The sequence below is a fragment of the Hyla sarda genome, chromosome 9 (assembly GCF_029499605.1).
Source record: "Hyla sarda isolate aHylSar1 chromosome 9, aHylSar1.hap1, whole genome shotgun sequence".
Lineage (NCBI taxonomy): Eukaryota > Metazoa > Chordata > Amphibia > Anura > Hylidae > Hyla > Hyla sarda.
Window position 1 is genome coordinate 168,258,489 of NC_079197.1, and position 27,288 is coordinate 168,285,776.

Sequence of the window (27,288 nt, forward strand, 5' to 3'; positions counted from 1 at the left end):
AAACCCCTGTATTAGGCTGTATTCACACCACGTTCTTGCAATACATTTCCCATATCAGGTTTTTGATGAAAAACGGATTCCTCAAAACCGGACTAAACTGTATCAAAATGTGTGTACAAATTTTAACCCGTATACGGTTTGAAAAATTATGTCCGGTGGCATCATTTTTTAAGAAAAAAAGTTTTTATACGTGTATACGTTTTAACTTTTCACTCCATTATAAATAAAGTTTCACTTGTTTGATTGAAATTCCAAGAAAAAAACTTTTGGTGTGCACTGCGCATGTGCAAAGTCAAAAACCGTATGGTGCAGACCGGATGGAACCGTAGGCACAAACAGTTTTGTACGGTTCCCATTGACTCCCATGTTAAAAAAAAAGATACGATTTCAATACGGTTTTTCACCTGGACCAAAAACCATGGTAGACTATGATTTTGGGTACGGGAAAAAAACTGACAAAACCGTACAGGGTACAAAACGGATGCAACCAGATGCATCTTTTGGCATACGGTTTTCAATAGAGAGTCACTGTATACGGCTTTCAATACGGTTCCGTACAGTTTTCAAATTGAAAACATATACGGGCAATGTATTGCAAAAATGTGGTGTGAATGCAGCCTTACTGAAGTGCATGCACTGACTGATGTCTGGTAGCGCCCCCTACAGTACAGGGAGGTCTTACATGTTCTGTACTCTTTACCTGTATTACTGAAGTGTATGCACTGACTGATGTCTGGTAGCGCCCCCTACAGTACAGGGAGGTATTACATGTTCTGTACTTTTTACCTGTATTACTGACGTGTATACACTGACTGGTGTCTGGTAGCACCCCCTACAGTACAGGGAGGTATTACATGTTCTGTACTCTTTAACTGTATTACTGAAGTGTATGCACTGACTGGTGTCTGGTAGCGCCGCCTACAGTACAGGGAGGTATTACATGTTCTGTACTCTTTACCTGTATTACTGAAGTGTATGCACTGACTGATGTCTGGTAGCGCCCCCTACAGTACAGGGAGGTATTACATGTTCTGTACTCTTTACCTGTATTACTGACGTGTATACACTGACTGGTGTCTGGTAGCACCCCCTACAGTACAGGGAGGTATTACATGTTCTGTACTCTTTACCTGTATTACTGAAGTGTATACACTGACTGGTGTCTGGTAGCGCCCCCTACAGTACAGGGAGGTATTACATGTTCTGTACTCTTTACCTGTATTACTGAAGTGTATACACTGACTGGTGTCTGGTAGCGCCCCCTACAGTACAGGGAGGTATTACATGTTCTGTACTCTTTACCTGTATTAATGAAGTGTATGCACTGACTGATGTCTGGTAGCGCCCCCTACAGTACAGGGAGGTATTACATGTTCTGTACTCTTTACCTGTATTACTGACGTGTATACACTGACTGGTGTCTGGTAGCACCCCCTACAGTACAGGGAGGTATTACATGTTCTGTACTCTTTACCTGTATTACTGAAGTGTATACACTGACTGGTGTCTGGTAGCGCCCCCTACAGTATAGGGAGGTATTACATGTTCTGTACTCTTTACCTGTGAAAAGGAATAGTAGACAGCGTCCGGCCCCTGGGTAGAAATATCCAACAAAACTTAACCTTCAATGGCAACTATTAAAACATGGAAATTCGCCACTGGGTGGCAAGTGACATGTCACTTAAAAACAAAAGAGGGGTGAAACGCCGACGCGTTTCGAGCAGTTGCTCTTAGTCATGGCCATGTTCTACGGGGAGTGGCGGCTCCCTGCCTCCTTGCTCCGGGACTGTTGCCTGATGCTTGACACATATGGACTTTGGTGAGCTGATCTATTTCTTTGTGTTTCTCTACTCTTTACCTGTATTACTGAAGCGTATGCACTGACTGATATCTGGTAGCGCCCCCTACAGTACAGGGAGGTATTTCATGTTCTGTACTATTTACCTGTATTACTGAAGTGTATGCACTGACTGGTGTCTGGTAGCGCCCCCTACAGTACAGGGAGGTATTACATGTTCTGTACTCTTTACCTGTATTACTGAAGCGTATGCACTGACTGATATCTGGTAGCGCCACCTACAGTACAGGGTGGTATTACATGTTCTGTACTCTTTACCTGTACCAGGGTTGGACACCAGGTGAGGGCGACTCCATGTTACTTTTTTAGGACATTGCGGGTTCTGTACAGGACCCCGAAGAAGCTCCTGTCCTCTACACAGACCAGTGTTTCCCAAGCAGGGTCCCCCCAGCTGTTGCAAAACTACAACTTCCAGCATGCCCGGACAGCCTTTGGCTGTCCGGGCATGCTGGGAGTTGTAGTTTTGCAATAGCTGGAGGCTCCCTGCTTGGGAAACACTGACTTTTCTTCATATTATCTCCCCTCTTAACAATCATAGTCCGTCACTGTCATCTCCCCCTCCCCTATTAGCATGGAGGGAGGGAAGGTTTAAATTAACTTTTCTTAAATGGACACTGTCAGATCCAAAGTTTTGTTATATGTTGTTACTGATGAAAATTTAAAGCCCTTTTGTAATATGGTTGTTAAAAAACTTTTGAATATTTAATAAATAAAATGGCCCCTAAAAATTCCACCACTAGGGGTCCCATACCTGCTTGTCCATGAGTCATGGACAAGAGATGACTGATGGACAAGGCTGGATGAGCAGACACATCATTCACCTCCCACTGCCACAAGGAGGGACACGCCCCCTCACACCACACACCAATCACCTACCACCACCACAAGGAGGGACACGCCCCCTCACACCACACACCAATCACCTACCACCACCACAAGGAGGGACACGCCCCCTCCCACCACACACCAATCACCTCCCACCACCACAAGGGAGGGACACTCCCCCTCCCACCACACACCAATCACCTCCCACCACCACAAGGAGGGACACGCCCCCTCCCACCACACACCAATCACCTCCCACCACCACAAGGGAGGGACACTCCCCCTCCCACCACACACCAATAACCTCCCACCACCACAAGGGAGGGACACCCCCCCTCACACCACTCACAATGTTAGAAATCCTCTCAGGAGAAGGGTACGTGTCCCTCACTTGTGGTGGTGGGAGGTGATTGGTGTGTGGTGGGAGGGGCGTCACACCCCCTTCCCCTGAGAGGATTTCTAACACTGTGAGATAATGAAAAGTGGGATTTTTATAATAAATTTAGGTGATGGAGGCATAAAGATTAGATGTACATGGTCAGGACTAGGTATTGAGTAACATATTATTTTTGTGGGATCTGACAGGTACTCTTTATTATTACCACTCTTACCAATCACAGCCACAATCACTTTCATCTTCCACCAAATTCCCAATCAGAATGCGGGGAGGAAAGGAAACTTTTCGTTATGTTCCCACCCCTCTTACCAATCATAGCCTGTCACAGTCATCTCTACCTATGCAGCCTCCAGTTACCCTGGGGTGGCAGCAGGGAGCACTGTGGTCAGACACAGAGAACTACACAACTTTCTCTGAGTCATACAGCAGCTGATAAGTACTGGAAGGATTAAGATTTTTAAATAGAAGTCATTTACAAATCTGTTTAACTTTCTGGCACCAGTTGATTTAAACATGTTTTTCCCTCCTGAGTACCCCTTTAATTTCTCTCATTACAAATAGAAGGGAGGTCCTAGTCTTCCCTTCACCCATCTTCTCCCCTCATTGGTTGAACTTTGTGGGTATGTATTTTTTTTCACTGTACTATGTAACTATGCACCCTACATGACTTTCATAAGCCTTAATGGGTTTCCTAGTGAAACACTCACTTTAACTCACATTTGGATAGGGATAAGTTACTTTTTGCTGCACTATTCCTTTAAAAAAGCCTTACACTTTATCCACCATCAAGGACCATCACGTGATCACATCCTCCACTGGCTCTAACTCTGTATTCTCCTACGTATGGCTCCCAGCTGTTGCAAAAACTACACTTCCCATTGTGCCCTGACTGTCTAATGGCAGTTATGATTTTGATTAACTGATCAATATATATATAGCTGAAGCTGGGTCTGTATTCTAAAGTGTGGTATTATTAAGTGTTACATTTGAGAAGTTTTATAAGCAGAAGTTCATGTGCTAAGTATACTGTGGATCATTGTTTTCCAAACAGGGTGTCTCCAGCGGTTGCATAGCCCTTACATTTTTTTTTTTTTTTTTTTTTTTACTCCTGTCTGTAGCACACCTGGGGGAGGGGTTAATTGATTAACTGCTCTCAGGTGTATAAAACTAACTGGGAAACTCTGTGAGCCCTGCTCTGACTGAGTCTAGCTGAAGCTGGGTCTGTATTCTAAAGTGTGGTATTATTAAGTGTTACATTTGAGAAGTTTTATAAGCAGAAGTTTAGAAAGCAGGAGTTGTAAGCAGGACCCACTGTAACTGTAAGTATTACACTCCCTTGATAAAAGTAGTTTTTCTTAATAGTTAATAACAGCTGTTTGTCACCAAGGATATGGACAGCAGGATTGGAGGTTTTCTTCAGTGCACATTGTGCCACATGTATACATCTCTGGAGCAGCAGCTTCAGGGTGAATACCGCTGTGACAAATGTGAGCATGTTGCCCATCTGGAAGCTCGTATTAGAGATCTAGAGGAGCAAAATGCAACATTGAGGGCGATTGACAATCTTACAGAGCAAGCAGTTAGTGGGGCAGAAATGGAGGTTGGAGAAACTAGCCAGGAGGCCCAAGTAGGGAGCTGGGTTAATGTAGTTAGAGGGACTGGAAAGGGGGCAAGGAAAAGGAAGGTCACTTCTGCTTCTGATCTCCCAAGTAAAATTGCCAAGTTGGGCGATGATGCGAGGGCCTCAGTGTCAGAGATGGCAACCCTAGTGGATACTGTTCTCCCTAACAGCCGGGGGAACAGCTCAACTAGTAGTGTGGGGGATGGTAACGCAGGTAGGCCAAGACAGTTAGTTGTGGTAGGGGATTCTATAATCAGGAAGACGGATAGAATAATTTGTCGCCAAGACCACCTCAACCGAATGGTTTGCTGTCTCCCTGGTGCCAGGGTTCGGCATGTGGTGGAAAGGGTGGACAAATTACTAGGGGGGGCTGGGGATGACCCAGCTGTCGTGGTCCATGTGGGAACCAACGACAGAATACATGGTAGGTGGAGGTCCTTGAAGAATAATTACAAGGAACTAGGTGCCAAGCTGAAGGGAAGGACCTCTAAGGTTGTGTTCTCTGGAATACTTCCTGTGCCATGCGCATCGCAGGAAAGACAGCGGGAGCTTAGGGAGTTAAATGCATGGCTTAAGTCGTGGTGTGAGGGGGAAGGGTTTGGGTTTTTAGAGCACTGGGCTGACTTTTCATTGGGGTACAAACTCTATTCTACGGATAATTTGCACCTGAATGGAAGGGGGTCTGCTGTGCTGGGGGAGAGAATCCTGGAAGGGGTGGCTGAGTATTTAAACTAGGTGAGTGGGGGGAGGATAATAAAGCAAAGAAAGCAGACAGTGGGATGGATAGGTTAGAGAGGGGTCAGGACATAATGGCGGGTGGAGAGGAGTCCTGTGGGGGGAGGTTAAGAGCAGTGGATAAGGAGATTCATGCGTTACAAACCAGCTGTAAAAATAAATGTAGCCCGAAAAATTGTAATCCCAATAATTCAAAAAATTCCATTAGCCCCAATAACTCAATAACTACAATAAGCCCCATTAACTCAAAAAATACCGTTAGCCCCAATAACTTAAATAACAACGTTAGACGCAATAACGCAAAAAATCCCATTAGCCCCAATAACTTAAATAATAACGTTAGACCCAATAACTCAAAAAATCCCATTAGCCCCAATAACTTAAATAGTACAATTAGCCCTTATAACTCAAAAAATGACATTAACCCCAATAACTCTGAAAATCCCATTAGTGAGACTACATGTGTAAAACTTAATGGAAATGTAAAGTGTATGTTCACAAATGCCAGAAGCCTAGCAAATAAAATGGGGGAGCTTGAGGCCTTGATACTGGAGGAACATATTGATATAGTTGGGGTCACTGAGACATGGCTGGACTCCTCGCATGACTGGGCTGTCAATCTGCAGGGGTTTACATTGTTTCGCAAGGATAGAATGAACAGAAAAGGTGGTGGAGTCTGTCTGTATGTAAGAAGTGGTATGAAAGTCAATGTGAACGATGCCATAGTGTGTGATGATTCTGAGGAGGTGGAATCATTGTGGGTAGAATTACAAAAGGAGGGAAATACTGAAATAATAATATTTGGTGTAATCTACAGACCCCCTAATATCACTGAAGAGATAGAAGGTCGGCTGTATAAACAAATAGAGAGGGCCGCCCGGGCAGGTACAGTGGTAATAATGGGAGATTTTAACTATCCAGATATAGATTGGGGTCCGGGGTTGGCTAAAACTACAAAGGGGAGAAAATTCCTAAATTTATTGCAGGATAATTTTATGGGCCAGTTTGTGGAGGACCCAACAAGAAGTGATGCCTTGTTGGATCTGATCATTTCCAACAACGCAGAGCTGGTTGGTAATGTAACTGTGCGGGAAAACCTTGGTAATAGCGACCACAATATAGTTACTTTTGACTTAAAATGTAGAAAACAAAGACAGACGGGGAAAGCAAAAACATATAACTTTAAAAAGGCAAACTTCCCTGGGTTGAGGGCTGCACTACAGGACATAGACTGGGGGGAGGTGTTCTCAAATACTGATACAGAAGGTAAATGGGACATCTTTAAATCAACTCTAAATAACTATACAGCTAAATATATACCAAAGGGGAACAAATATAAACGATTAAAACTAAATCCTACATGGCTGACAAATGAGGTTAAAAGAGCAATAAACAACAAAAAAATAGCCTTCAAAAAATACAAATCTGATGGGTCAGCTATAACATTTAAACAGTACAAGGAGCTTAATAAAATCTGTAAAAATGTAATAAAAACAGCAAAAATTCAAAATGAGAGACAGGTGGCCAAAGAAAGCAAAACTAATCCTAAATATTTTTTTAGATATATAAATACAAAAAAACCAAGGACAGAGCATGTAGGACCCCTTAATAATGATAATGGGGAGGTTGTCACAGGCGATCAAGAGAAGGCGGAGCTACTGAATGGGTTCTTTAGTTCTGTATATACTATGGAAGAAGGAGCTGACATTGGCCAGGTCAGTGCTGGTAACACATCATATAATGTACTGAACTGGCTTAATGTAGAGATGGTACAAGGTAAGTTAAGTAAAGTAAATGTAAGCAAATCTCCAGGGCCGGATGGACTACACCCAAGAGTTCTTAGAGAGGTAAGTCCAGTAATATCTGTACCCTTGTTCATGATATTTAGAGATTCTCTGGTGTCTGGTATTGTGCCAAGGGACTGGCGCAAGGCTAATGTGGTACCAATCTTCAAGAAGGGCTCTAGGTCTTCGCCAGGCAATTATAGACCGGTAAGTCTAACGTGCATTGTGGGTAAATTGTTTGAAGGACTTATAAGGGATTACATACAGGAATACATAGGGGATAATAGTATTATAAGTGATAGCCAGCATGGGTTTACTAAGGATAGAAGTTGTCAAACCAATCTAATTTGCTTTTATGAAGAGGTGAGTAGAAGCCTTGACAGAGGAATGGCTGTGGATATAGTGTTTCTGGATTTTGCCAAAGCGTTTGATACTGTCCCTCACAGACGTCTGACAGGTAAGTTAAGGTCCTTGGGCTTGGAAACTTTAGTTTGTAACTGGATTGAACACTGGCTCATGGATCGTACCCAGAGAGTGGTGGTAAATGATTCGTACTCTGATTGGTCCCCGGTTATTAGTGGTGTACCCCAAGGTTCAGTACTGGGCCCGCTGCTGTTTAATTTATTTATCAATGATATAGAGGATGGTATTAACAGCTCTGTTTCTATCTTTGCAGATGACACCAAGCTTTGTAGCACGGTACAGTCTATAGAGGATGTGTATAAGTTACAAGATGACTTGGATAGACTAAGTGTCTGGGCATCCACTTGGCAAATGAGGTTCAATGTGGATAAATGTAAAGTTATGCATCTGGGTACTAATAACCTGCATGCGTCGTATGTCTTAGGGGGGATTAAACTGGCAGAGTCACTGGTAGAGAAGGATCTGGGTGTACTTGTAGATCACAGACTACAGAATAGCATGCAATGTCAGGCTGCTGCTTCCAAAGCCAGCAGGATATTGTCATGTATCAAAAGAGGCATGGACTCAAGGGACAGGGACATAATACTCCCCCTTTATAAAGCATTGGTACGGCCTCACCTGGAATATGCTGTTCAGTTTTGGTCGCCTGTTCATAAAAGGGACACTGCAGAGTTGGAAAGGGTGCAGAGACGCGCGACCAAACTAATATGGGGCATGGAACATCTTAGCTATGAGGAGCGATTAAAGGAGTTACAATTGTTTAGTCTTGAGAAGAGACGTTTAAGGGGGGATATGATAAACGTATATAAGTATATTAATGGCCCATACAAAAAATATGGAGAAAAACTGTTCCAGGTTAAACCCCCCCAAAGGACGAGGGGGCACTCCCTCCGTCTGGAGAAGAAAAGGTTTAGTCTAAAGGGGCGGCACGCCTTCTTTACCGTGAGGACTGTGAATTTATGGAACGGTCTACCTCAGGAACTGGTCACAGCAGGAACAATTAACAGCTTTAAAACAGGGTTAGATACATTCCTGGAACAAAATAACATTAAAGCTTATGCAGAATTATAAAACTACATCCCTTTCCCTTATCCCCTTACATCCTTCCCTTCAATCCCCTGGTTGGACTTGATGGACGTATGTCTTTTTTCAACCATACTAACTATGTAACTATATATATATATATATAATCTACTAATATGCTGCAGAAAAACATTATTTTCCTTATGAGACATAGCAAGCTGATATTTGCTTGTGACTAAGATGAAGACCTTGAGATGAGGTCAGAAGCAACAAGATAAAGAAGAGGTTGGAAGACAAAACTTTTGAAGAAATATAGACTGTGCAGAAGGACAGATACATCTGGAATTTTCTGGTAGAATAGGGAAAAGGCAACATAGGTGACCTATGGCTAAGAAAAAAATGAATGCTTAATATGCTAATATATACAGACGCAATACTCAAATAACCAATCAAAATATAACATGATAATTTTGACGTGATAACTAACCTCCCCTTTTTGTCAAATGTAAAAAACAATGTACTTCCGTTTAATAAACAGAACTCCTTGGGACAGCTCCTTAGCCAGTATGCTGAGGAGGAGATATATACCAACTTTTTGTCTGGTGTTTATTTCTTTGTGTGCAGTATACAGCGGCAGTCACACACATTTTAAGGCCTAAACAGAAGCCAACCAGAAGATCTGTAGTGCTCTGAAATTTATCCCCTATCGGAAGGATAGGTGACAAGTTTTAGATCGCGGGGGGGGGGGTCCGAGCGCTGTACGGGGCCGTGGCAATGTTCAGGAAAGGGGGCGTTACATCCCCGCATGACGCGGCAGCCGGCACGCCCTCCATGTATCTCTATGGAATTCATGGAGGGTCGTGCCGACTGCCGCGTCCTGCGAGACAGAACGCCCTCTTTCCTGTACATTGCCGCGGCCCCGTACAGGAGATTGCGGGGGGCCCCAGCGCTCCGACGCCCCGCAATCTAAAACTTATCCCCTATCCTAAGGATAGGGGATAAAGTTCAGAGCACTTCAGATCTCCTTTAACAGCTGTAGTTTGTGACAGATAGAAGCCATAGTGATGTTTTGGAAAATTAGGTCACATGACGTCACTTTGGTGTATAGCTAAGGGCAGTCTACAACCTAAGGGTTAATGACAACAGAATTATCTACATGGCCCTAAAAGATCTTCTATATCTACACCTGCGCATTAATAATTGCACTATTCGCAGACATAGGCAACACTGTTTAGGGTGCTGCAGATGATTTGGACTACAACTCCCATGATGCTTTGGCAGCATTTTGGCTGTAAGAGCATCATGGGAGATGTAGTCCAAAACATCTACAATGCCGAAGGTTGCCTATGCCTGCACTAGTGTAAAACATGTGCTGCAGCTGTACACACTACTGCAGTGTTTCCCAACTAGGGTGCCTCCAGCTGTTGCAAAACTACAACTGCCAGCATGACCGGACAGCCGAAGGCTGTCGGGGCATGCTGGGAATTGTAGTTTTACAACAGCAGGAGGCACCCTGGTTTGGAAACACTGTTTTACTGTCTTAAAACCTTTGTAGAGGAAGAATAAGACAGTTGCCCATAGCAACCAATCAGATTGCTGCTTTCATTTAAAAATGAAAGCAGAAATCTGGTTGCTATGGGTAACAGCACCACGCTCCCTCTACATAGGCTTTGATAAATCTCCCCCAATGTGGATATATATATATATATTCATATATAGTTGCCAGCAAGAAGACAGGCTACAGCGCGTGACGTCACCAACAGCCAATCATAACCGCGTGTCCTCCCACAAAACGGAAGCGCTTTTAGTCACCTGACCGGCCAGGCGGAAACGTGTAGTCCTAGAACCGCTGTGATTGGCTGTACTACGCCGGCGACGTCATCGGTTGGCAAACACGGCGCTTCCGCTGGTTGGCCGTCTCCCGTGACGTATAAAAAGTGCGACTGACTTTTTAAACTACCGAGGTAAATTTTCTTTATGTTGCTTTTCTTATTATAAGCTTTATAGCTGTTTGCGGTGGGTGTTATGTTCCTGTAGGTGTCCTGCAGTGTTATTCATAGCAGAAGTGATAATTCTGGGGACATTGGGCTCCATTATTATGGAAGCTTCTTAGCACATCCTCTTTTTAGCTGCAGTCTTCTCTTATGTTAATGTTCTGTGTCTCCAATGTAAAATGAGAAGTTCTGCAACTTTGTGTTTCAATTCTTTAATATAAGCACCATCTCTGCTTGCTGTCTGTGTATGGGAACACTTGTGCATACATTCAGAGCAGTGATTCCACAGTGGTGTGCCTCCAGCTGTTGCAAAACTACAACGCCCAGCATGCCTGGACAGCCGAAGGCTGTCCAGGCATGCTGGGCGTTGTTGTTTTGCAACAGCAGGAGGCACACTGCTTTGGGAAACACTGATTCAGAGACTTGATACATCGTATCTCACCACATCGCCCCTGCGTCAGATGATTGTTATCCCAATAAGATTTCTACCTTCCATTGACTGACAGCAAGCAGTGATCCTGACTTGAGTGAATTTCGATTCAAAGTATATTATTACGTTGTAGAAAATTACTAACAATGGTGCAGTGGTCTCTATGGGCCTCCAGCTGTTCCACATTAACAACTCCCAGCATTGCCCAGACTGCTGGGAGTTGCAGTTTTGCAACAGCTGGAGGCACAGTGGTTGGGAAACACTACTCTTGATGTATAGAGGAGTGTTTCCGTTCACAGACAGCAAGCTGTCCGTGCATGCTGGGAGTTGTAGTCTTGCAACAGCTGCATGTCCAGAGTTTGAAGACCACTGCGAATGGCGTATCACAAGAGCATGCCGTTACTTGTTGATCATTAGGGATCTGACGGCCAGTAATACATGGCTGGTATATTGGTACCACCCCTTAGGCCAGTGTTTCCCAACCAGGGTGCCTCCAGCTATTGCCAAACTACAAGTCCCAGCATGCCCAGACAGCCTTTGACTGTCCAGGCATGCTGGGAGTTGTAATTTTGCCACAGGTGGAATATGAATATGAAACGCCAAAAAACATGGGAGGAGATTTTCCAAAACCGGCCCTGAGGAAAAGTCGACCGATTGCCCATAGCAACCAATCAGATCGCTTCTTTTATTTTTCAGAGACCCTTTCAAAAATGAAAGAAGATATCTGATTGGTTGCTATGGGCAACTGGTCAACTTTTCCTCTGCACAGGTTTTGATAAATCTCCCCCTTGGTGTTCATTGTTTGTCTGCTGTCCGTGCATGCTGGGAGTTGTAGTTTTGCAACAGCTGGAGAGACCCTGTTTGGGAAACACTGCAATATGTGATTTTCTCACATCCCCTATATCTCTCTGTTCAGGTATCCACTTCCCCCAACCACCATGGTTTTGTTGCCCCCCGTTTTGACAGAAGAAGAGGAAGCTTTACAGAGGAAATTTGCCAAGCTGAAAAAGAAGGTTTGCGTTACAAGCAAATAGGTCGTAAATGTGATTGTCCGACACATTTTATGCAAATCAGGTCTTTGTTTGCAGGTAGAGATGAGCGAACTTACAGTAAATTCGATTCGTCACAAACTTCTCAGCTCGGGGGTTGCTGACTTTTCCTGCATAAATTAGTTCAGCTTTCCGGTGCTCCGGTGGGCTGGAAAAGGTGGATACAGTCCTAGGAAAGAGTCTCCTAGGACTGTATCCACCTTTTCCAGCCCACGGGAGCACCGGAAAGCTGAACTAATTTATGCAGGAAAAGTCAGCAACCCCCGAGCTGAGAAGTTCGTGACGAATCGAATTTACTGTAAGTTCGCTCATCTCTATTTGCAGGTTTCAAATGTTTTGAGGTGTTAAGCAAAGAGAAAAAAAAAATATGAACTCCGAACCTTTTGTATTTAAGGCCAGGTTCAAACTACCGAATCTCCTGGTGAATTGTGCTGCCCTGGAATTTCCGCTCGAAAATTCATGTAGTGTTAACCTGGCCTCAAAGGGGTACTCCACCCCTAGACTAGGGATCGACCGATATTGATTTTTTAGAGCCGATAACCTGTGAACTTTCAGGCCGATAGCCGATAACTTAAACCGATATGCCGTGCATTTTAATTCCCCCCCCCCACAAATATCCTTGGTAAAATGAGGGTGCGTGCGTGTGTGTGTGCGGGTATACCCTGATAATCTGTTTCTGGTCCCGCAGAAGCCACTGCAGATCAATGATTTAAAGCGGGCGCTTTAAATCAATGGACTGCAGCGGCTTTTGCGGGGCCAGAGACCACCGCCCCCCGCTTCTCTCCCCCTGCCTGTCCTGAGTCCAACCACTGCCGCTGCCCGATTGCCTCCCCCTGCCTATCCTCTGGCCGGATACCGCTGCCCCATTGCCTCCCCCATCCCCGGTTTATAATTACCTGTTCCCGGGGTCCGCGCTACTTCTGGCGCTGGCGGTGTCCTGCGCTGTTGCTGTGCGCTCCGCAATGACGAGCGACGTCACCGCCAGTTGCCCGGCGTACAGTGACAGTGCAGGACGCCGGGAACAGGTAATTATAAAACCGAGGATGGGGAGGCGATGGGGCAGCGTCGGTGGTTGGACTCAGGACCCCAGGACAGGCAGGGGGAGAGAAGCAGGGGGCGTCGGCGGTCTCTGGCCCTGCCCCCTCATGATGTCACACCCCACCCCCTCAATGCAAGTGATCCTCCAGCCCCTGCATCGCCAGTCATCCGGCATGGAGCGAAGTTCGCTCCGTGTACCAGATGACAGGGGGTGCTGCAGGAGATATTACGGGTTCCCAGTGGCGGGATCCCCACGATCAGACATCTTATCCCATATCCTTTGGATAGGGGATAAGATGTCTAGAGGCGGAATACCCCTTTATGCATCTGTATGACATCCAAAATACTAATATATATATACATTTTATTTTTATTTTTTATGGGGTACTCCAGAGGAAAAACAATGGGTGGTGATTTATCAAAACCTGTCCAGAGGTAAAGTTACTGAGTTGCCCATAGCAACCAATCAGATCGCTTCTTTCATTTTTTAAATGGACTCTAAAAAAATGAAAGTAGCGATCTGATTGGTTGCTATGGGCAACTCAGTAACTTTTCCTCTGGATGGTTTTTGATACATATCCCTTAATGTTTTCCACTTTACTGGTGCCAGAAAGTTATACAGATTTGTAAATTACTTCTATATAAAAATCTTAAACCTTCCAGTACTTATCAGCTGCTGTATGCTCCACAGGAAGTTGTGTAGTTCTTTTCTGTCTGACCACAGTGCTCTCTGCTGACACCTCTGTCCATGTCAGGAACTGTCCAGAGCAGGAGTAAATCCCCATAGCAAACCTATGCTGCTCTGTACAGGTAGTGCAGAACATGTAGTACCACACTGTACTGTAGGGTGGCGCTACCAGACACCAGTCATTGCAAGCCCTTCAGTAATACAGTGACCCCCCCCCGACCTACGATGGCCCCGACATACGATCATTTCCCCATACGATCACTCTCAGATGCCATCACATGTTGAAGGCAGCATTAACATCCGATGCTTTTGTATGTCGGGGCCATCGCATAAACGGCTATCCGTCAGCGCAGACTGCTTCAGCTACCACCGGATAGCCGTTTACGGTGCCCCTTGTGGTCCGCTGACGATCACTTACCTGTCCTCGGGGCTCCGGCGCGTCCTCTTCGGGATCCCCTGCATCGGCGGCACTCTCCATCGTCGTCATCACGTCGCTGCGCACGCCGTCCCGTCATCCAATAGGAGCGGCGTGCGTAGCGAAGTGATGGCGGCGACGGAGAGCGAGGATGCCGGGGAAGAAGAGGCCTTGCCGGAGCGTCGGGGTCACCCCGGGGACGCGACGACAGCGATGGAAGGCGACATCCAGGGCAGCGGTGACGGTCCGGAGCGGCGGGGACACGTGAGTATAATCTCCAATACCAGTGGTCTTCAACCTGCGGACCTCCAGATGTTGCAAAACTACAACTCCCTGCATGCCCGGACAGCCGTTGGCTGTCCGGGCATGCTGGGTGTTGTTGTTTTGCAACATCTGGAGGTCCGCAGGTTGTAGACCACTGTCCTATACTTTACATTGCACGGATCCCTCAACATACGATGGTTTCAACAAACGATGGTTCATTTGGAACGGATTACCATTGTATGTTGAGGGACCACTGTACCAGTGAAATTCCCTATTGGTCAGATCTTTGTTTTGATCTGGACTGTCTGTAGTATTGTGTGGCAAGTTTGGTCCAGAAAAGACAATTTATATGGTAAAAATATTGTAACCTGAGGGATCACTGTATACAGGACTGAATACTGGGGTTGGGGTGTCAGGAGCCACGTATGACCACCCTGGTTGCGTCTGTACATTCACTGGTAAAAGAAAGATGATACCCAGCACTGGTGAGCGCTGGGTATCATCTTTCTTCTACCTGTAGCTTTACCCTACCTCGTGCTCCACCGCAGATTCCACAGAAGTGCCGACATATCCCTATATAGTGTACATTCACTGACTGCCTTCAGTGTTATTGATGGCACCTTTTAAAGGGGTACTCCGGGGGAAAACGTATTTTTATTTATTTTTTTTAAATCAACTGGTGCCAGAAAGTTAAACAGATTTGTAAATTACTTCTATTAAAAAAAATCTTAATCCTTCCAGTACTTATTAGCTGCTGAATACTACAGAAGAAATTATTTTCTTTTTGCAACACAGAGCTCTCTGCTGACATCATGACCACAGTGCTCTCTGCTGACATCTCTGTCCATTTTAGGAACTGTCCAGAGCAGGAGAAAATCCCCATAGCAAACACATGCTGCTATGGACAGAGATGTCAGCAGAGAGCACTGTGATCATGATGTCAGCAGAGAGCTCTGTGTTGCAAAAAGAAAAGAATTTCTTCTGTAGTATTCAGCAGCTAATAAGTACTGGAAGGATTAAGATTTTTTAATAGAAGTAATTTACAAATCTGTTTAACTTTCTGGCACCAGTTGATAAAAAAAAAAAAATAAAAAAAAAAAACGTTTTCCACCGGAGTACCCCTTTAACATAAAAAATTTAGAGCTCTGCCGCTGGTGTTTTAATTAATTTGTTAATTTCATTTCTCTTATTGCTTTTCATTGTGTTTCCCACACCAGAAAAAAGCTCTGCTGGCCCTGAAGAAGCAAACGTCCACCAACCAGACGAGCCAGGCCGGCATCAAGCGATGTGAGTCCACTTCATATACTTACCGCTACCATGTCATTCATTCACGTGAAACAGCATCTAAGTTTATTTCTCCAGCCGCCATGTCTGGTGCTGCAGTTATACATTTATTAGGCTTAAAGGGGTTATCTAGGACAAAATTGTATATATATATATATATATATATATATATATATATATATATATATATAATCAACTGGCTCCAGAAAGTGAAACAAATTTGTAAATTACTTCTATTAAAAAATCTTAATCCTTTCAGTACTTATGAGCTGCTGAAGTTGAGTTGTTCTTTTCTGTGTAAGTGCTCTCTGATGACACGTGTCTCGGGAACTGTCCAGAGTAGAAGCAAATCCCCATAGCAAACCTCTTCTACTCTGTGCAGTTCCCGAGACAAGCAGAGATGTCAGCAGAGAGCACTGTTGCCAGACAGAAAAGAACAACTCAACTTCAGCAGCTGATAATTATTGGAAGGATAAAGATTTTTTTTTATTTAATAGAAGTCATTTACAAATCTGTTTAACTTTCTTGAGCCAGTTGATATAAAAAAAAAAAAAAAAAAAAAAAAAAAGTTTTTTCCTGGAATACCCCTTTAAATTGCAGTACCAGGCACAACCCACAGGCAAGAATGGCGCTGCTTCCATTTTCTTTGTCTCTCTTCTTTGCAGCTTTATCAGACCAGCCCGCCGTGGACACCGCCACAGCCACGGAACAAGCCAAGATGCTGGTGAAGACCGGCGCCATCAGTGCTATAAAATCCGGGACGAAAAACAGCGGCTTCAAACGCTCGCGGACACTAGAGGGCAAACTCAAGGTTGGTCTCCACCTAGAGCTCTGTCAGTCTGTAACCCATTAATGCCCATGTACTGTATGTGTCCAATGTGATACATTTGGCTGGGCAACCGTACCATGGTATCTAATCTATGGCCTGAGTATAACGCCTCTGCTCCTGTAGAAGCGGATGGGCGACTTGGAAGCCATCTTGTGTCTTCCCTATTCCTCTATGCCAGTGTTTCCCAATCAGGAAGATGCCCCCAGCTGTTGCAAAACTACAACTCCCAGCATGCCTTTTAGCTGTCCGGGCATGCTGGAAGTCTAAGTTTTGCAACAGCTGGAGACACCCTGGTTAGGAAACACTGCATGTAAAAAAAAAAATTAAAAATAAAAAAGTCATTCATTGTACGACCCGGTGATCATGTGACAGATCATGTGACCACTGGTCCCATACAACCCCTTTAATCACTTTGTATGGAAAGTCAAGCCCTGCAGTTTTCTTATTAGCTTTGAGTTTTGTTCACCACTGTCAAGATTGCTGCTTGCTGTCAGTGAACGAAAACACTTTCTCTTCCATCCAGAAGATGTGGAAAACCTGTCTAGAGCTGCGGAGCTCGTTACAGTGTATCTCTGTGGCAACTTGTGCCTGACGCAAGTGAGAATATTACTATTCACTGACAGCAGCAGAGGAATTGAAGGCAAAACTATATCTGCCGGAAATGACTACATTTTTTTTAAATTAAATTAACCCTTTAACCCTTTAGCAGCTTCTAGTGTATAAGTACTATATCAGTGTCTCCCAACCAGGGTGCCTCCAGCTGTTGCCAAACTACGACTCCCTGCATGCCCGGACAGCCAACGGCTGTCCGGGCATGCTGGGAGTTGTAGTTTTGCAACAGCTGGAGGCACCTTGGTTGGGAAACACTAACTCCAATGAGCCCATACTTGCATTCACCTCTCTCTTTCTTGCTTTCAGGACCCCGATAAGGGCCCGGCACCCACTTTCCAGCCCTTCCAGCGCAGCGTCTCTGTAGACGAGGAGCAAGCTGAGGTAAATGTTTCGGGATATTTAGTTGTAGATGTCATATCTGAGACACCTGCTCATAACACTTTGTCGCAATTCTATCTCCAGGGTTCAAGACGCAACCAGAGGAAGTCTCTCTATGAGAGGTGAGTCTCCTCCATTGCCCCTCCTGTCCCCTAAGGGCCCATTCACACTATGGGTGGAAATCCCGTATGCAGCAGCCACTGTCAGTATCAATTGGCGCTATGGCCACGCGTACCTGCACCGTCTCCATTGACGGCAATGCAGTCAACGGGGAATTCCTCTGAAAGAATAAGCATGTACATTTTTTTTTCGGCGGTGTCCAGATTCCGAAATTTCCGCCGCGGAAATTCCACAGTGTGAACCGGTCATTGGAGCGGAGTTCAGCTTAAAGGCTTGTTCACACGGCCGTCTGTCCCCGTTTTTTAAAAATTTATAAAAATTTTTTTATATATCAACTGACTCCAGAAAGTTAAACAGATTTGTAAATTACTTCTATTAAAAAATCTTAATCCTTTCAGTACTTATGAGCTTCTGAAGTTTAGGTTGTTCTTTTTCTGTCTAAGTGCTCTCTGATGACACCTGTCTCGGAAACCGCCCAGTTTAGAAGAGGTTTGCTATGGGGATTTGCTTCAAAACTGGGCGTTTCCCGAGACACGTGTCATCAGAGAGGACTTAGACAGAAAAGAACAACCTTAACTTCAGAAGCTCATAAGTACTGAAAGGATTAAGATTTTTTTAATAGAAGTAATTTACAAATCTGTTTAACTTTCTGGAACCAGTTGATATATAAAAAAAAGTTTTTTCCTGGATAACCCCTTTAATGTCATCCGTTTGCACCCGAGTTTAAAATATCCGTAATTACATTTGAGCATGCTCAGAAGAGGTGACCTCAGCAGACTCCTACAGTGTTGTGGGACTACTACTACTCCCATCATGGAAACAAGTCTGTTCCATGATGGGAGTAGTAATTCCTTGGCTACGGGAGTCTGCCAGTGGCTGGTAGGGGGGGACTACATTAGTGTTTGTACTGCTATCCCCATCATGGATCAGACTCTGTTCCATGATGGGGGTAGTAGTACAAGCACTAATGTAGCCTCCCCAGCCGCTGGCAGACTCCTGCAGCCAGGAACTACTACTCCCACCATGGAAACAAGTCTGTTCCATGATGGGAGTAGTAGTAGTCCTGGCTGTGGGAGTCTGTAGGTAGCTGATTTTTCATACTTAAAAATAAAAAAATTTTAAACGGTCCAAAACGGATACTCGTTTGATCAGCCGTTTCTATCCGTTTTTTTTCTTTTTTAAACGGAACGGGGGCAAACGGCCGTGTGAACACACCCTAAGTGTAAATTCTGCAGTGTGAATGGTCCCTTATTGAACACTTTCTCCCCCCCCCCCCCTTAGTTTTGTCAGCTCCAGTGAGCGCATGCGAGACCCCGAGCGAGAGGCAGAGGACCGAGAGAGCAACAGGGAGAACCGGCGGGGAGGAGACAGGGAGCCTTTCGAACGAGAACGCGGAAGAGAACGAGACCGCGACCGGGAGAGAGACCGCGAAAGAGACCGAAGCGAAAGAGATCGAGAGAGAGAACGAGACAGAGAAGGCTTCCACAGGAGTATGTATGCATGTATATCACTGGGACATGTCACTGACCCCAGGAGCTCACAGTCTAATTACCGTATCGCAACACTTACTAAGGCCAGTGAGAGATGAGATAAAGATGGCTACCTTCTTTCAGAAACTGCGCCACTCTTGTCCAATGACTATGTTTGGTATTGAAACTTAGCCCAAGTCCAAGTAAATTCTGCTGAGCTGCAGTTCCATAGAAAGCCAGTATAAAAGAGTGGCGCTGTTTCCGGAAGAAATCAGCCGTGTTTATCTACCCTTCCAATCAATACCTCTGGAGAATGGGCGGAAACTGAACCAAGAGGAAGACAGGAGGGTCGCAGTACAGGCCCATATGTAATTTAAGGGTATGTTCACAAAATACATAATCTGCTGCAGGTTTTCCGCAGCCAAAATTCCGCTTGCGGATTTCCCACAGGGAAAAATCAACAAGTGGATTATATTTCTGCCCATTGGGTCTGCGGCAAAACTGCTATAAAATTTTTTGCTGCGGAAATCCTGCAAGCGGATTATGTGTGCATGTACGTACCCTAAAGGGGTTATTCAGAATTAGAAAAACAGCACCACACCTGTCCTCAGGTTGTCACTGGTATTGCAACTTGGCGACATCACTTCAATGGAGCCGTTCTGTCTTTCTATTCCTGGATAATCCCTTTAGGGCTCATTCACACGGAAGGATCCGCAGCGTATTTTACGCTGCGGATCCGCCGACAATGGACCCTACAGTACTACCTCCATCTGTGCCTGCTCATAGTGACAATGCGCCGCTACAAGCAGACACACTGCGATGTTGCGCGGCGACTGGCACATCTCAGTGTGTCTGCTCGTAGTGGCGGTTTGCCGCTGTTAGCAGGCACAGATGGAGGTTGCACTTGAGGGTCCATTGTCGGTGGATCCGCAGCGTAAAATACGCTGCGGATCCGCCGACAATGGACCTGACAGTGCTACCTCCATCTGTGCCTGCTCATAGTGACAATCCGCCACTACGAGCAGACACACTGCGATGTGCCAGTCGCCGCGCATATGCGCGGCGACTGGCACATCTCAGTGTGTCTGCTCGTAGTGGTGGTTTGCCGCTGTTAGCAGGCACAGATGTAGGGTCCATTGTCGGTGGATCCGCAGCGTAAAATACGCTGCGGATCTCTGTGTGAATGAGCCCATAGGGTATATTCACAAATTTGATGCACAGGATTTGAAGCTGCAGATTGCAATGTAAACCAAATGACTGAACACAGCTTCAAATCATGTGCAGGATCAGATATGCGCAGGATACTGTATGTGTGAATAAACCCTTAATCTGTGGTGGTGAGGAGGATTGTATATAAGTCTGTGCTGCAGATGAAATGTCCTAAAGGGGTACTCCGGTGGAAAACATTTATTTTTATTTATTTTTTTAAAATGAACTGGTGCCAAAAAGTTTAGTAAATTACTTACTATTAAAAAAATCTTTATCCTTCCAGTACTTTATAGCAGCTGTATGCTACAGAGGAAGTTCTTTTATTTTTGAATTTCTTTTTTTTTTGTCTTGTCCACAGTGCTCTCTGCTGACACCTGATGCCCGTATCAGGAACTGTCCAGAGCAGGAGAAAATCCCCATAGCAAACCTATGCTGCTCTGGACAGTTCCTGACATGGACAGAGGTGTCAGCAGAGAGCACTGTGGACAAGACAAAAAAAGAAATTCAAAAAGCAAAGAATTTCCTCTGTAGCATACAGCTGCTAAAACGTACTGGAAGGATAAAGATTTTGTAATAGAAGTAATTTACTAATCTGTTTCACTTTCTGGCACCAGTTCATTTAAAAAAAAAAAAATAATAATAATAATAATTTACACCGGAGTACCCCTTTTATGTTCTACTCCAGGGTCAGACTCGTTCCCAGAATGCCGTGCACCCAGGAAAGGAAACACTGTATACGTTCACGGCGTGGGCATGAAGAAGCAGATGCTCACTGACGCCTTCTCCAAGTTCGGGAAGATCATAGACCTGGCGACTGATCCTCCACGGAAGTAAGAGCGCACAGAGATGTTTGTTGTTAGAGGGGGGGAAGGAATACGGAGGGACTCTCTTCTGATCTTGTATATTGTTCTCGTACAGCTGCGCTTTTGTTACGTTCGAGAAGATGGAATCTGCAGACCAGGCGATCCAGGAGGTGAGATCACATGGGGTCTTATCTGCAGACAAACTGGGCACCGCAGGGTGCGTACTGACTGGGTGCTCACTAGACAAGACGCCAGGACACCTCCTCCTCTGTGCTCAATACAGTATTTCTCGGTCGCTCTTCATTGGGGGACACCTTACAGATGGGTATATGCTTTTGCCACTAGGAGGCGCTGACACTAGGAAAGAAGTCGGCTCCTCCCTGGGAGGATAATCCCGCCCACTGGAAGTGAGGTAATCAGTTTTAGCTAGTGTCAGTAGGAGGCGCTGACACTAGGGAAAGAATCGGCTCCTCCCTGGCAGGATAATCCCGCCCACAGGAAGTGAGGTAATCAGTTTTAGCTAGTGTCAGTAGGAGGCTGACACTAGGGAAAGAATCGGCTCCTCCCTGGCAGGATATTCCCGCCAACAGGAAGTGAGGTAATCAGTTTTAGCTAGTGTCAGTAGGAGGCAGACACAGGTGTGGGAGCTCCCCAGACCATGTCTTTTTTTTATTATTTTCTAGTAAGGGATGTTTAGTTAGATTCTTTACTCCCTTTTGTTTCCTCTTTTTTTTCATGTGGGGGTTCAGGAGCATGGTGCTACCTGTTCCCCCATATGAGGCTAAGAGTAGACGCCAGGACACATCCTCCTCTGTGCTCAGACAGTTTAATAAAGTGTTTCTCGGTCACTCTTCATTGGGGGACATCTATACCGATGGGTATATGCTTTTGCCACTAGGAGGCGCTGACACTAGGAAAAAAAGTCGGCTCCTCCCTGGCAGGATAGACCCGCCCACTGGAAGTGAGGTAATCAGTTTTATCTAGTGTCAGTAGGAGGCAGACACAGGTGTGGGAGCTCCCCAGACATGGTCTTTTTTTTATTATTTTCTAGTAAGGGATGTTTAGTTAGATTCTTTACTCCCTTTTGTTTCCCTTTTTCAGGTGGGGGTTCCGGAGCATGGCGCTACCTGTTCCCCCATATGCGGTTAAGAGCAGAGGCCAGGACACATCCTCCTCTGTGCTCAGACAGTTTAAAGGGGTTATCCAGGAAAAAAAACCTTTATATTTATATATATATATATATATATATATATATATAATCAACTGGCTCAAGAAAGTTAAACAAATTAGTAAATTATTTCTATTAAAAAATCTTAATCCTTTCAGTACTTATGAGCTTCTGAAGTTGAGTTGTTCTTTTCTGTCTAAGTGCTCACTGATGACACGTGTCTCGGGACCCGCCCAGTTTAGAAGAGGTTTGCAATGGGGATTTGCTTCTAAACTGGGCGGTTCCCGAGACAGGTGTCATCAGAGAGCACTTAGACAGAAAAGAAAAACTCAACTTCAGCAGCTCATAAGTAACGAAAGGATTAAGATTTTTTAATAGAAGTAATTTACAAATCTGTTTAACTTTCTGGAGCCAGTTGATATATAAAAAAAAGTAGTTTTTTTTCCTGGAATACCCCTTTAATACAGTGTTTCCCTCACCAGGGTGCCTCCAGCTGTTGCAAAACTACAACTCCCAGCATGCCCGGACAGCCAACGGCTGTCCGGGCATGCTGGGAGTTGTGGTTTTGCAACAGCTGGAGGCACCCTGGTGAGGGAAACACTGGTTTAATACATAGTATGCAGTACAAGCTTTGGCCTCTCTTAGTGGTGGCTGCAGCTAGAATTTGTATTACTGCAGAGGGTTTGGTGCTTTGTATTGTAAAAAAAAAAATTAAAAATTAAAAACAATAAAAGAACACAAATGCATGCAGTGTATGGAGGGCTCCAGGTCACAGTTACTGGGTATATAACAGTGATTTCTCATTTCTCCAGCTCAATAACACAATGATAGAGGACGTCTCGGTGAAGGTCAGCATAGCCCGGAAGCAGCCGATGCTGGACGCAGCCATAGGGAAGTCTGTGTGGGGTCAGCTAGGTGAGTATCGGGGGGGGGCTGGCCGCTCACTCCATTAAACTAAATCCAATCGGATTTTGAACTGTCTTTAATTGGGTGATGTCACGATAAAAGAACTTCTACCATGTATTAGAGACATGTCAAAAATTTTGATTGTGGGGGGTCTCAGCAATGAGCTACCGACCAATCAGGAGAACAAGCGGGGATAAGGTGGCAGTAACACTTTATTTCCATGACTTTTGACAATCTTTGTCTCGCTTCTCCATTACAAGTCTGTGTGCTCGCACCCCTTATCCCCCCCGCTCATTCTCCTGATTAATGGGGTTGCAGCCCTGAGACCCCGACCAACCAAAACTTTTGACATGTCTGTAGGAAATGTTAGTGTTTTTTATTTTTTTTTTTTTTTAAGTGACAGTAACACAAAACTTAGTTTTGCTTACATTTGCAGTTATAAGTTTTGCCCCACAAATGACACTTATCCCCAGGATAAGGCATAATTGTATCATTGCTGGGGTGGGGGGTCCAAATGCTGACACCAGTCACAGTCTTAAAGGGGTACTCCACTGGAAAACATTTTTTTTTTTTTTTTTTAAATCAACTGGTGCCAGAAAGTTAAACAGATTTGTAAATTACTTCTATTAAAAAATCTTAATCCTTCCAGTATTTTTTTAGCAGCTGTATGCTACAGAGGAAATTCTTTTTATTTATTTGTTTTTTGTCTTGTCCACAGTGCTCTCTGCTGACACCTCTGTCCATGTCAGGAACTGTCCAGAGCAGGAGAAAATTCCCATAGCAAACCTATGCTGCTCTGGACATTTCCTGACACGGACAGAGGTGTCAGCAGAGAGCACTGTGGACAAGACAAAAAAAGAAATTCAAAAAGAAAAAAAGAGTTTCCTCTGTAGCATACAGCTGCTATTAAGTACTAGAAGCATAAAGATTTTTTAATAGAAGTCCTTTACAAATCTGTTTCACTTTCCGGCACCAGTTGATTAAAAAAAAAAATAAAAAAAAAACGTTTTCCACCGGAGTACCCCTTTAAGAACATGGGTACATCACTCGTGTCCCCGGACCTCTTATAAAGAATGCATGAAGCGTGTGCCAACCTTGCACTCCATGCTACGAGGAAATTTTGGAGATCGCAGGTGGGTTCTAGAGATGAGATCAGACCCCTGTGATTAAACACTTATCCTGTGGATAGGGGATACAGTGGGGATCAAAAGTTTGGGCACCCCAGGTAAAAAAAATTGTATTAATGTGCATAAAGAAGCCAAGGAAAGATGGAAAAATCTCCAAAAGGCATCAAATTACAGATTAGACATTCTTATAATATGTCAACAAAAGTTAGACTTTCATTTTAGAGTTTAATTTACACTTTCAAAATAACAGAAAACAAAAAACTGTCCAACTGTTAAGCATGGGAGTGGATCAATCATGCTTTGGGGTTGTATTGCAGCCAGTGGCACAGGGAACATCTCACGAGTAGAAGGAAAAATAGATTCAATAAAATTTCAGCAAATTTTGGATGCTAACTTGATGCCATCTGTGAAAAAGCTGAAGTTAAAGAGAGGATGGCTTCTACAAATGGATATTGATCCTAAACACACCTCAAAATCCACGGGGGATTACATCAAGAGGCGTAAACTGAAGGTTTTGTCATGGCCTTCACAATCTCCTGACCTCAACATAATTGAAAATCTATGGATAGACCTTAAAAGAGCAGTGCGTGACAGACAGCCCAGAAATCTCAAAGAACTGGAAGACTTTTGTAAGGAAGAATGGGCAAAGATACCTCAAACAAGAACTGAAAGACTCTTGGCTGGCTACAAAAAGCGCTTACAAGCTGTGATACTTGCCAAAGGGGACAGTACAAGATATTAACTCTGCAGGGTGCCCAAACTTTTGTAGATGCCATTTTTTTGTTTTCTGTTATTTTGAAAGTGTAAATGATGGAAATAAAATGTAACTTTTGTTGACATATTATAAGAATGTCTAATCTGTAATTTGATGCCTTTTGGAGATTTTTCCATCTTTCCTTGGCTTCTTTATGCACATTAATACAAATTTTTTACCTGGGGTGCCCAAACTTTTGATCCCCACTGTATGTTTTTTAATGCTGGAGTATTCATAGAATAGAGCCATGTCAACCATGATGTCTCCTCTCCGCAGCCTTCCACAACAGCGCCAAGGGAACCAATAAGGACAAGAGAGCCCAAGTCAGCTATTCAGATGAGGATTTTTTCAGTGTGGGGTCCACCCCCACTACGGCTACAGAGACCCCCACTACTGAGTAACCGGAGGAGAAGAACGCTTATGTGGGACAAGAAAGAGGTGTTAGTTGGCTCTTAGAAGTGCAGCTGTGATGTGTTTAAAGGGGTACTCTGGGGGAAAACCTTTTTTTTTTTTTTTTTTTTAATGAACTGGTGCCAGAAAGTGAAACAGATTTGTAAATTCCTTCTATTTAAAAATCTTTATCCTTTCAGTACTTACTAGCAGCTGTATGCTACAGAGGAAATTCTATTCTTTTTTTAATGTATTTTTTGTCTTGTCCACAGTGCTCTCTGCTGACACCTGTCCGTGTCAGGAACTGTCCAGAGCAGCATAGGTTTGCTATGGGGATTTTCTCCTGTTCTGGACAGGTGTCAGCAGAGAGCACTGTGGTCAGACAGAAATGAAATTCAAATAGAAAAGAATTGTCTCTGTAGTATTCAGCTACTAAAAAGTACTGGAAGGGTAAAGATTTTTTTATAGAAGTGATTTACAAATCTGTTTAACTTTCTGGCACCAGTTGATTTAAAAAAAATGTTTTCCACTGGAGTACCCCCTTTAAGGGCTTTTCTTGCTGTAGTTTAAATAATGTGGAAATAGAAGAAGGGTCAGTCTGCTGAGAGCAAAAAAAAGTAGAGTCGGCACTGCCGCCTACCAATTGCCGGTGTTGGTGTGAACTGTAACCAAATTCAGGATTCCAGGTAAAATCGTGTATTCACGGTGCTCAATCCCAGGAATAAATAGAAGATCCAATACCATGGAAGGAGTGTGACAGGAGGCACTCGTGGATGCAACACGTATATTTATTCAGGTACGGTCACAGGATGCAACAAAGTCTACAAGCCGTTTCACGCTACATGCGCTTATTCATGACCTGTTCATGACCCAGGTCATGAATAAGCGTGTATAGCGTGAAACGGCTTGTAGACTTTGTTGCATCCTGTGACCGTACCTGAATAAATATACGTGTTGCATCCACGTGTGCCTCCTGTCACACTCCTTCCATGGTATCAGTCTGCTGAGACACCACAAATGCAGGAAAATGGACGACAGCACTTGGCCTGATTCTCAACAAAGGGGGGCATGAAATCGGTTAGTGATGTATATGACCTGTCCTATGAACAAGTCCACAAAAACCTAGTGTGAAGACCCCTGTAAGGTCATTTGTCTTGTAATCTAAACGGCTTTCATTGTATCTTGTAAATGTGAAATATTGTATAATAAAAGTGTACTACTACTCCCATCGTTACTGTTCGCTATTCTCTGCTATTTTCCCTCTACCCTGTTCTTTATGTACATAGAAGACGACAGGTGATTGATACAGTATAGCAGTGTTTTCCAACCAGGGTGCCTCCAGCTGTTGCAACACTACAACTCCCAGCATGCCCGGACAGCCTTTGGCTGTCTGGGCATGCTAGGAGTTGTAGTTTTGCAACAGCTATAGTTGCCCTGTTTGGGAAACACTGCAGTATAGTAAGAAGCTGTGTACAGCTTTTCTGTAATCCAATAGTATAGAGCATCAGATTGTGGACTTTATTTATCCTTACAGGTTAAAAGGGTTATCCAGGAAAAAACTTATATATATATATATATATATATATATATATATATATATATATATATATATATATATATATATATCTCAACTGGCTCCAGAAAGTTAAACAGATTTGTAAATTACTTCTATTTAAAAAATCTTAATCCTTTCAG

General features: G+C 44.2%; 1 protein-coding gene across 1 annotated transcript; it reads left to right on the plus strand.

Annotated features, from left to right (window-relative positions):
- Positions 1-10,572: 10,572 nt before the first annotated feature.
- Positions 10,573-25,740, plus strand: NELFE (negative elongation factor complex member E). The gene is made up of 11 exons (XM_056539418.1): positions 10,573-10,630; positions 12,007-12,103; positions 15,762-15,831; positions 16,494-16,639; positions 17,576-17,650; positions 17,732-17,769; positions 19,049-19,257; positions 21,131-21,275; positions 21,364-21,418; positions 23,229-23,331; positions 25,480-25,740. The coding sequence occupies exons 2-11, from the start codon at positions 12,029-12,031 to the stop codon at positions 25,602-25,604; spliced, it is 1,041 nt and encodes a 346-aa protein (XP_056395393.1). The 5' UTR covers positions 10,573-10,630; positions 12,007-12,028; the 3' UTR covers positions 25,605-25,740.
- Positions 25,741-27,288: the final 1,548 nt, after the last annotated feature.